This window comes from Schistocerca cancellata, chromosome 2, assembly GCF_023864275.1.
Source record: "Schistocerca cancellata isolate TAMUIC-IGC-003103 chromosome 2, iqSchCanc2.1, whole genome shotgun sequence".
NCBI classification, from domain to species: domain Eukaryota; kingdom Metazoa; phylum Arthropoda; class Insecta; order Orthoptera; family Acrididae; genus Schistocerca; species Schistocerca cancellata.
The window spans coordinates 163,699,198-163,711,463 of NC_064627.1; the positions used below are offsets into that span (position 1 = coordinate 163,699,198).

General features: G+C 41.4%; 1 protein-coding gene across 3 annotated transcripts in view; it reads left to right on the forward strand.

Annotated features, from left to right (window-relative positions):
- The window catches only part of LOC126161451 (serine/threonine-protein kinase mig-15), a 327,531-nt gene that overhangs the window by 224,800 nt on the left and 90,465 nt on the right, over positions 1-12,266 (forward strand). For all 3 annotated transcript variants that reach the window (XM_049917269.1, XM_049917270.1, XM_049917271.1), the window contains one exon: positions 1,301-1,357. In XM_049917269.1, coding sequence (XP_049773226.1) covers positions 1,301-1,357 — 57 coding nt within the window. The remainder of the gene's footprint in view (positions 1-1,300; positions 1,358-12,266) is intronic.

The following is a 12,266-nucleotide window of genomic DNA, read 5'->3' on the forward strand; positions in this document are numbered from 1 at the left end:
CCTTTTAATACACTCATCTGATGGTATTCTTCTTATTGTTAGTTATTTTTGTGTGTGGTTTTCTGTCTGAAACAGTAAATGGAAGCTGTAATTGAGCTTGTGAGGTATGCCATGTGCAATTAGCACTGGAAATCATATGACAAAGAACTACAAAGTACCTGGGATACTGGACTTGTTGTTACATTGGTGTTGTCAGACAAACAAAAAGGCCAAGGTATGTCTATTAAATCATATCGTCCAGTTAGGTGGCGCTATGAATATGTTGTTGATAGAGTGTGATTGGTGCCAGGTTTTTAACTGAAGATACCATAGTTTAATATTTTAGAGTGATGGTGATATCATACAGTGTTTGCAATCAGAAACTGATGTCTTATCATTAAAGAGGAAAAATACAAACTTCAGATTTACAGCTACTGAAGGAAAGACTGAAATTGGGGAAAAGAAACTTGTCAGTGGATTGTTTAACTAAATTACCATAGAAATCTAAAGTTGTATAAGAGAATAGGATCTATGGAGGAATGTTTTTGAGACTAGGTAGAAACACACATTCACTGTTCCCTGAAATTGACATATTTACTTTGTGGAATCAGTATCAGTGTGTTTAGCATCATCATTAAGTATTCTTGAATAATCCAGCAGTCAATGTCCATATCCTGAAAATACTTTCTCTGAATGTATCACCTTGATGTCCCTGTCATATCTCCTCACCATTGAGTGCCAGGAAACCATCAAAACTACTTTGAAGGCCAGTAATAGAGTATCCTATCTTTCAGAAAATGAACTAAATCTATCTTTTCTGCTTAACAAGAAGTCATTCATTTGTGCATCCAGATGTCACCTAAAATGTGTTGTACCTTTTCTGTAACTGTAAAGAGAGGCACTGTTTGATAGCCATCATATTGACAGCTAAAATTCTAAAATAAAAATTAAACCACATCAGTTCCACATTATAATCTTCACATAAATGAATTCTGAGTCATCTGTAACAGGTGTCCATCAATTTCTATCCTGGTGTAAGGAAAACATGCTGGTAAAGCTGTTTAAGCAGGTACAACGCCGAAGCAGGCTCATCTGTAATTTAATTTCTTTTTTCTAGTCAGCTGATTACCATAGTGAAAAAGCAGTAGTAAATATCCTCTCTACCATCGCTCTCCCCAAAGTGCAATATACTTTGTGTACAAGTATATATGCTGCAGCATTGTAAGAAGTATCATCTTATCCTTTTATTGAAACACATTTTCTCTTATTGCATCACAACATTTTTGTAGTTGTATTTCTAATGTTATACAAATTTTTTCAGACTTCATCTAGTCCTGGCACACCAAACCAGAGGCAAGATAAGTCAACTAGTGAAGAGGTAAGTTGTTGATTGTACTAAAGTACCACACAATATGTAATTATGAGCAAATAGATACCTGCTATTTCTGTGTGCTTAGTAATAGGATTGAAAAATGTTAATGCATCTACCACATGAGATATTACAGAAAAGGCACAAAGTAACAGGACCATATCATTCTTTTTCAGCTGATCCCCCCGCCCCCTCTTCTCCCCCTCCCTCCCTTCTCCTCCTCCTCCCCTTCTCCCCCTCCCCCTCCATCCCCTCTCCCCCTGCTTCCTTTCCCACCTCCCTCCATTCCCCCTCCCTCCATTCCCCCTCCCTCCATTCCCCCTCCCTCACTTCCCCCCTCCCTCACTTCCCCCCTCCCTCACTTCCCCCCTCCCTCACTTCCCCCCTCCCTCACTTCCCCCCTCCCTCACTTCCCCCCTCTCCCCTTCCCTCCCCTCTCCCCTTCCCTCCCCTCTCCCCTTCCCCCTCCATCCCCTCTCCCCTTCCCTTCCCGCTCCCCTTCCCTCCTTTCCCACCTCCCTCCATTCCCCCTCCCTCACTTCCCCCCTCCCTCACTTCCCCCCTTCCCTCCCCGCTCCCCTTCCCTCCTTTCCCACCTCCCTCGCTTCCCCCTCCCTCCCCTCTCCCCCCTTTCCCACCTTCCACCTCCCTCCCTTCCCCCTCCCTCCCCTCTCCCCCTCCCCTCTCCCCCTCCCTCCTTTCCCACCTCCCTCCCTTCCCCCTCCCTCCCTTCACCCTCCCTCCCCTCTCCCCCTCCCTCCTTTCCCACCTCCCTCCCTTCCCCCTCCCTCCCTTCCCCCTCCCTCCCTTCCCCCTCCCTCCCTTCCCCCTCCCTCCCTTCCCCCTCTCTCCCTTCCCCATCCCTCCCTTCCCCCTCCCTTCCCCGTCCCTCATTTCCCACCTCCCTCATTTCCCACCTCCCTCCCTTCCCCCTCCCTCCCTTCCCAACCCCCTCCTACCCTCCCTCTCCCCCTCCTACCCTCCCTCTCCCCCTTCTACCCTCCCCCTCCTGCTCTCCCCCTCCCACTCTCTCCCCCTCCCACTCTATATTCCCCTCCCTATTTCCCCCTCTCTCTCTTTCCCCCTTCCTCTTTCCCCCTCCCTCCCCCTCCCTCTTTCTCCCTTCCCCTCCCTCTCCCTCCCTCCCCCTCCCCATCTCTACCCTCTCCCACTCCCTCCCTCCCTCCCTCCCTCCCTCCTCTCTCTCCCCCTCCCCCTCTCCCCCCTCCTCTCTCTCCCCCTCCCCCCTCTCTCCCCTTCCCCCTCTCCCTCCCCCTCTCTCCCCCCCTCCCCCTCTCTCCCCCCTCCCCCTCTCTCTCCCTCTTGCCCCACACTCATTCTCTACCTCTTCAGCACATCCTCACATCAGAGTAATTATTTAATGGAGATATGTAGTACAGTCAGTGGATTGTTCATTCACACTTCAATCCCTTTGTACCCTGAAAGTTGTGGTAAATGCATAACAACATGTTACTGTAGTCTGTTCAAAATTACTTTAGGATTGACAATTCGGCAGGAGGACGTGTAGGTGTGTAGTGGAATTACCACATCCTGCATGGAGCACATGTGTAATCTTATGTTTTATTCTACTTTTTCAAACTCACAAATGACCTACTTTTATAAATATGGGACTTGTATCAATGTGATGTGGAAGAGCTGCACTGTGTGTTAGAATTACTTTTATTTGTGGCAGCAAATTATTAAGACTGTTTATGAATACGTGTCTTCTGACAATGAAAAATGTAAACTTTCACACCCGGAAACGTGACAATTTATAAAATGTTCCAGACTGTTATGCCGTGGTTGTATGGATTTTGCCAAGTGAAATGCAACAGTTGTTTTGAATGTGACTGACTATGATAGTAAGATTAATGACTTATAAGGTCCACAGACTATAGGAGACTGAGTGAAGATCCCACTGACAAAGTTGTCAGAACTATTACATGGTTGATAAAGAAGTCCTCTATTGAACAGTGTGTTCAGAAAAGCCTGTTCAATTCAGTTACACTGTCACCAAGACTTTATGGGTTGCCGAAGGTGCACAAAGAACGTGTTCCTCTGAGGCCTATAGTGAGTTAGTGCTATTGGTTCACCCATTTATTCGGTTGCCAAGTTCTTTACAGTATTATTATGACTGAACGTGGGCCGAGATTCATGTATCAAGAATTCAGCACTTTTACCAGTAAATTAAATGGCACAGTGATACAGCCAGAGGACATTAGTTTTGATGTAGTATTGCTATTCATTACAGTTCTGCTAAGAGAAATGCTGCAACTACTCAATCTGAGTTTTGCTCCTGATGTTGCAGAGCTGTTTAAATATTCCCTCACAACCACATATTTCAAATGGAATGATATGTTCTATGAACAAACAAATGGTGTCACCAGGGGGAACCCCTTAAGCCCAATCATATCAAACTTCTTTAAGGAAAAATTCGAGGAGCTGGTACTGGAAACTATGAACAAGAAACCAAATACAGTGGAACTTTGATTTGAGATTCTCAGATTTTAGGTTTTTTGCGATTCTACACCATAAATTTGTAACCCCCACGAAAAACCCATAAGGTCAATGCTAAAAACTCCCCAGTTTTACATTTCTTCATAGTAAGGTTTACCTCAATTCTAAGTTCTTACTCAACATCTCTCTTGACTTCATTCCATTTTCTTCTTATTGACATCTGATGTGACTGTACAAGTTTTAATTGGCACAAAAGATAGATGGTTCGCACCATGGGTGGTAGGGGAATTAAGGGAATATTTTAGGTCATTGTGGAGAGGGGAGATGTGAGAGAGAAAATGCTGACAGATCCACAGTCGGTGCTACCAACACCACTTGCAATATTTAGCTTCACTGCACAGTTATGATACAAGTACTGCTAGGTTCCAGCGGTAATGAAAAAAGAAGACAGACGGCGCAAAGTGTTCCAGATTGTGCCAGTACATGGTGAACGGGGCCCAGCCTCCAGATTTTCTTCTGCAGCTTACTACTCGGTCTCATCTTTTTGTGTATATTTCCAATGTACTGTATTCAGCAACAATATCGATTGTCAATCTTGTAAATTCAAACACTGAGTCAGGAAGAATATGCTCTGTCATAATCGAGGAAACATTGTCCATTGTGGGCTAGTGAACTCCTATTGACTAACGACTTGTTAAGGCACCCAATGGCCAGAGCATCCATCACACCACACTAACACGTGTAAAATGAGCTCACCTACTAGATGTGTGGGAAGGGGGACTGGCCCTTCAGTGATGGGAGTGCAGGTAGTGTAAAAGAATTTGTGAAGTGCTGCAAATATACTTTTGGTGCAGATGATGTCACATGAAAATAGGACAAGGGTTTCGTGACAGCACATTTTAAAGATTTTCGCATTCAAATTTGACAATTTGCAGTAAAACTACTACATACACTACTCATTTAAATACTTTGCACCACACACATCACACACTGTAGATCATAAAGATCGGCAGCAGTGATAGATGCAAGAAGCAAAACTGTAGCATCTAGCTTTCTTTCAAATTTACATTTTACACAGTGTATAGAAATTCACTGAGCCAGCTTGTAATGTCTGTTGGGGAAGTAAACTCATTTTTTCACATCTCTGTTTCTCTCATCAAGCCTAAAATAACAGAGATGAGCATATGAAGTGCAGCCCATAAGAAAAGCATTAAATGATAACAGCAGTGGTGACAAAGTATGTCATTAAGCAGACATCTGCATGTATGCTTATGGTTTAACCACTAGCCACTGTGATGTTTTTGGTTTAATTCAACATGTTCAGCAAATTTTACTTTTTTGTGGGTGAGTATAAAGGATGATCTCTCAAAAACACATGTTTTGAACATACCATGTGTAGTCTTAGGATACTGTCCATTTCCCCTTTTGGAACAGTACCTATACCTTTACATCAAGGTTGACCCTAATGAGTGCACTCCCTCCTTCCGTTTCGTTAGGTACGCCCCTCTTGATTCCTATTTTCCTATGGTACAGGTCAATCCCCTTCTTGGTGCCCCTGTCCTCACAGTACAGGTCAGCCTTTCTTAGATCTACTACCTGCCTTTTATATTCAGTAAATTCTGGGTGCACCCTCCTTATCTTTTACGAGTGGGCCTCGTTGTTCATTTCCCTAATATACATCTTTATGTACACTATAATGAAATGTTTTCTGGTAAAGTTACAAATCTATTTTACATCTCAGCTCCACTTCTTGATACTTCATTTAGTCCCCAGAGTCCTCCCCTACTATTCAACTTATACATACTTGGTATGTACTATGTTTCTGTACACCATTCAAAATATAATATGTTTACTTAGGTTATAAGAGTCCCACTATCCTACAAATCATCAGAATATTTGTTAAACGGCATTCCTTAATAATTACCCCCAATTGATTTCTCTCTGGCTTATGTTCTTTTTTCTTAATTATGTCTCCTTCTTTTGTATACTCTGAAATCGTTACAGTTCTTATATGTACAGGGTGGTCTGAAACGCTCGTAGGGCTGTTGCAGGGCAGGTTGCACCGTGGCATAAATGTTAAGAAAAAATGCAATACGTTGCACCGTTTCCGAGTTATTAAGCACTGAATGTAGCCAGTCGGGGCATAGCGCGCTCACATTCAAGCGGCCTGCCAGAGGCGGTGTTACCTAACGAGTGCTTTGTTTGGCTAGCAGAAACTCGAATTCACGCACGCGACGACCTTATTGGTGTTGTGTTGGCAGACGTGTCAACACCGTGTTACTAGAGGAGGCCGAAATGCACGCGTTTTAGCTCACGCAGGCTGGCGTGAGGAGGGAAGAACCATACTGACGTGAGGTCTGAAACATGACAAGGAATTAGAATTCAGAAAGCGGACATAATTAGTTTTATACTTAACTTTAATCCATTAATGATGAACGTCGCTCTTGACGGTACATGTTTCACAATATTATCTGTTCAGAAGACATAGTAACTGAATATGGCGCCCTGCTAGGTCGTAGCAAATGACATAGCTGAAGGCTATGCTAAACTGTCGTCTCTGCAAATGAGACCTTATGTAGGCAGTGAACCATCGCTAGCAAAGTCGGCTGTACAACTGGGGCGAGTGCTTGGGAGTCTCTCTAGACTAGACCTGCCATGTGGCGGCGCTCGGTCTGCAATCACTGATAGCGGTGAGACGCGGGTACGACGTATTCTAACGAACCGCAGCCGACTTAAAGGATACCACCTAGCAAGTGTGGTGTCTGGCAGTGGCACCACAATTGGCTAATGTCAATGCTAAATAACTCGGAAACGGCGCAATGTATCACATTTTTTTTTTTTTTTTTTTTAACATTAATGTCTCAGTACAATCTGCCCTACAACATATATATTTTCCCCTATATAATTGCAATGCAGAACCTTCACAATAAACAACAATGTGTGTACGTGCAGTGCAGAACCGTCACAATAAACAACAATGTGTGCATCCTTTCCTGGTGTACACATTCCTTTCCCCCTAAAAGCTTGGTGGTTCTCCCATTTTGATGTGTAAGATCATTGTGTAATCGTATTTTTTGTGTGTATGCATAAGTGTGTTTGTGTAGCCTGATTCTTCGGCCTACTTATATAAAATAAGTTGTAGGTTATTGGGAACCACAGAAAATGAGGACTTCTGTGATAGAAGTAGTTCAATATGGAAAGAGGGAAAGATAAATAGGTACTCAAATGAGAAGTAAGAAAGTAAAAAGTAGAAATGGTTGCTAAGGTCAAAGAAGAGAAAGAAGATAGCCCCGAAGACAGGAAACCCTTCTCACCCCCCTTCCCCAGGATCCCTACTTCACCGGTACTTGAGTGAGAAGCTGGAGGAGGTATGGTGTTGAATGTCTCCTACACAACAGACATTCTCACCTTCACATTTGAAGCCCCCCCCCCCCCCCCCCAGGAAAAAAAAAAAAAAAATCTTAGCAAACCCTATGGAATGGCAAGTGGTGAAGAATCAGTCACACTTGTTTGCGAAGGTCGTTTGGAAGGTGTGGTGTGTGTTCTGTGATAGCCATGTTTGTACTTACACTACCCACTCCTTCCAAAAATTAATATAAACCCTCCCATACACATCACATATCATAAAGGTAAAATTATGTATCATGTTATCACAATTGTGTAATGATTCAAACAAAATTCCATTTTCTATTGATCTAATATTCTTTGCAGTTTATTAATCTGCACCTGGGTTTGCATAGACTAACTGGATAAGAGATTACTTTCAAAGAATAGCTTAGTCAAAAATAAGACCTAACTATATGCTGATGGTGGGAGAGACTGGCTGGCTAGGCAAAAATAAGACCTAACTATACGTGGATGGTGGGAAAGATTGGCTGGCTAGGCATTACAACCGAGACCACCGCTGACTAGAGCGGAGCGTGAAGGCGACTTATCAGGCACAATCCTCTAACAACCGAGTACTGAGAACACAGACTGTTCTGGACGTAATTGCAGATATGTCAAATCGGATTCCAACCGCTTTAATGAGCATATTATGAAACCAGTAATAGGTGCTTCAGTTCTGACTCAATATAACAACAAAATTTATCGAGTTGTTGACATAGCATGGAACAGAAGCCTACATGACACATTTGAGACAACCAGTGGTTATACGATCACTTATTGCTATAACTACAAGAAGCAATATGGCCTTGATATCAATGACTTGCAGCAGCCATTGCTTGTCAGCCATGTAAAGAAAAGAACGCAGAACCAAGAGAAAACTGAACAGCTTATATGTCTCATACCTGAGTTGTGCTTCATGACTGGACTTACTCATGAAATTAGAAATGATTTTAGAGTGATGAAAGTTATTGCAACATACAGATTACTTATATTTACTATGTCTGGAATGGCTAGTTTCTATTTAACATTTCGTTCCACATCATCCACTCGAATGCTCATGCCTGCAGTTTGCAATTGGACCTTAGGTATTAATTTATTCTGTTTGTCCAAACTCTCTTTTAAGGTGTGCAACCTATGCTTTACGGCATCAAATGTAACACTACATACGCTTTGAAATGATACTAACTTTACATATTTCTTCAATATCAAATTCTAGTTTTTTAGCTAAAATTCCTGAAATTGGTTATTCTGTGTCTGACTAAAGTCAGTGAACAGTTGGTTTACATGGATAGTCAGGGAACTACTTAATCCATTCTTTAAATCAATTGCAAACTCTCGACTTTATCATTTAAGGCATTGAACTTAGCATTGAAAACCTTACCCTGTGCTTCTAGTTTTTCACTTAAAGTAGCACTTATTTCCTTTCTTACAGCAGCTGAATCCGCCTTCTGTTCATCTAATCTATCATTTAACTGAGTGTTTACTGAATCTAAATTAAGACTTAGTTCTTGTCTTAAAGTAGCTGAATCTGCACTCTGTACATCTAATCTAGAATTTAATTGTAAACTCTGAGCTTCTAGATTTTTACGTAAAGTAGTTATTTAGGCATTTTGATCATTGATTAAATTCACTACTTCAGACCAGTCTGGCATTTCCCTAACCACTCTAATAGAAGTGGCTGGTTCTGCTAGTGCTGTTCTTGAACCATATTTTTTCTACTTTTAGATCGAGTTATCATTAAAAAATTCACCTCTGAGTATAATAGCTATACTAACGGTCTATTATTGAACAGTGTCCTTAACTTCACACTCTGTTAATTGTCTTTTGCTCACCCGGCATAGAGTATTAGGCTGCGTCGGTGAGCAGGTGTGAAATCACCGCCAGTGAACAGCATGGGTACTGGCAGTGTCAAAGGTTGGTTTCAGTGTCAGTGTCGGTGAACAGATTTGTAGTCAGCACCGATGAGCAGCAGCTGGCGTCATTGGCGTCGGTTGCTGGTTATGGGGTCCATGCCCCTGCGATGTGTGTAGGGCTGCTTACTCCCCCACTGGATCTTCGTTGTCGAATAGTCCTCGTTGTAACTCTTCTTAGTCTAAACTGTTGAAATTTTCCTTGCGTCTTTTCTTGTATGCTATTTATTAATTTTCACTCCTTTTTGCCGTTTATGAGAATCCAACTCTGTGCACCGTTTCCCTGTCTTGTTACTAATGGTTGCTATGGTAACTCACAATATCCTTTTGTCTTGATTTCTTTTCAAAATTCCTCTTTCTTTGAGTCCTGATCACATTGGTTGCCACGTTCTAACAGTTTCTGATGATAGAACGTGTGAAGTAAACTTTATGTTTTCACCAATTAACAACGTCTTGGATTATGCAGAATAACGTTCTCGCATTTCACTTGTAAATATTTCCGTCTTCTTGTATTTCACTCATATTTCAAGCTTTTAACGCATTTGATTCAATTAAATAACAACCACAAAATTTATAGATGTCCCCTGCATCTTGCTTTGTTCAGAGCTAAGTGTATAGCTTTTTTTTACAACAATCACATTCACTAACATATTAAAGAATACTAATTAATTATTCTTTGTGCTTTTCATCACAGCTTCTGTGGCGCTGGCGGCAAACACTTGTCGGTGCCACTCGACTGATGCAGCTCTTGTCTTCCCATGATAAAAATCAATTTTGCACACACAGACATGTGTTGTGAAGTAAATAGGCTCTCTCTCTCTCTCTCTCTCTCTCTCTCTCTCTCTCTCTCTCTCTCTCTCTCATACTCATCTTTAAAAGATCACATGTTCGAGGCGGCAGTAGGTCAAGTGGTTCCATTATGAAAGCACTACAATCTCTCAAAAACATGTGTTTTTGAATGTATAATGTGTAGTCTTAGCATGATGGAAAACAGCTCATTTACCTTGTAACAAATAGATACCAAGTTCAATGTTTTGATGAGTTTTTACTTGCTGATTACACATGTGTCTTTTTAAGAACTGATGAAAATCATTACCTCAAATTATTGGGTAAACATTGTATTGTACACTTAATTTGCGTCACTTAGACAGATTGTATATAAGGTATTGGAGAAAATTATGATTTTTAATTTTGTGTACCAATTACATGTGTTTTTTCTCATACTTTAGCAGGTTGTAACATTTTCCTCAGTTCTGCACTTTCCTCAGTTTTGCATTGTTTTAAGTCTGGACGGCACAAAAATGTAAAATAGGGGTTTCACTGTATTTGGTTCCAATACATGGATGATATGTTTGTTTTGTGGCAGCATGGCAGGGAGGAACTGTCTCATTTTCACAAGCATCTCAACGGGATCAATCTGAATATTCAATTTACTATGGAGGAGAAGGAGGTGGATTTAGAAGAAAGATAAAACTTTCTTGATGTGCTAGTTTCCAAGAAAGAAGATGATAGTTTGGGCCACACCGTTTACCAGAAACCCATGCAGACAGAGCGTTACGTACACCAGGATTCAAACCACCACACACGGCAATAGCAAGTCGTCATAAAAACTTTGGCAGATAGAGCAAGGAAAAACTGCAAACCAGAGCTCCAGAGCTGCTTGATGCAGAATTAAAACATTTGAAAATTCGCCAAGGATGCTTGCCAACCGCTGGAAAAAGCAGGAGTGTATAGGATTCTGTGTAGTTTGGGGAGGTATACTTGGGTACTCCAAAAAGAGTGGTCAGAAAATGACTAGAAGAGCACAAGGGCAATTGCAAAAGATGGGAGACTGACAGATCAGCTGTTGCAGAACGTGCTTTGCAGCCAGGACCACCACATTCATTTTGATAGGGCTCAAGTACTGGCAGCCACAAGCGGATACCATAAATAGTTATTCAGAGAGGCCAAAGGAATTTCAGTAGGAAGAAGGAGGGCATGAAATTGAATAACATCCGGATACCAGTTCAGAAGATGATGTGTACTAGTATTCCACCATGGGGTGACAGCAACGGCAGACAATGACCATCGATAACAGCCAATTGTGTTCATGTATTCAAAACTTGTGATGTCTTGCCACTGCATGGAAGCACACCAAAGTGGAATCTTCCTGAACTCAGCAGTGAGCCAGGGTGTGAATCAGACATTCAAAGAAGCTACGATCCCCCTTGAAAATGCCCTCTGTAGATGGGTACAAAACATTGTGTTTTAAGGTGAAATCCATTCAACCACAGCATAATGACCAGAACACTTTATGAATTATCTTCTGACAGTGTTACAGAGTTTTTGACCTGTGGGAAACTGTCTTGTTATTGAAGATAGGTGAACGTATTGAGTGAATTAAATTTTAAGAATGCATCAAATAGTAATCTACTTCAAACCAGAGCGTTCTAACATGAAATAATTTCAGTTAAATATGATGCACAAGGGTCCACTCCTGCAGCAAGTACTAAGTGGTCATCCATATGGTTTCGAAATGGATCACTAGGCATATAATTAACCTTTCAAGGCCTTCTTATTAAAACATCAAAATTTATGAAAATATAATTCTTTTATGTAGCTATTTACCATTGTTGTTTGCACACTTCAAACATGCAACTGAACCCCAACTTCATTTCTCTGATGATGTCCACTAACATCCCTCTTGTTGCTTTGACAGATGCTTCACATGTCGTCGTTTAATGAAATGAAAAAACTGTGTGTGGCTAACTTTAATAAGACGATTCGTAACAGTGACCAATAATATGCAGCGTTCTGCAATAATAATCATAAACATGATAACAAATCGTATCCTCAGGAAATGGAATTGTATTGGTAATTCTTTTATCCATACAACACTTTTTCCCCAATAGTTTCAGACTTCAATGTCATTCCAGCTTCATTTTATTTCTCAAACATTTCCTTACCATTATTCGTAGTTGCGTCTTTGTTTATGTTCAGAGTGCAGGAGTTCTTCTGATTACATTTTTAATGGGGAGGAGCAGGTCGCTTTTAAGTTTTTCAGTCTAAAAGTACACATGTAATGTGCAAACCATTCATCACGACCGATCTCATATGGCAATCCCCTAGCCGAGAGAATGATGTCGAACTTTTCCATTCATAGCTTTCAGTAAACTATTTCTGAT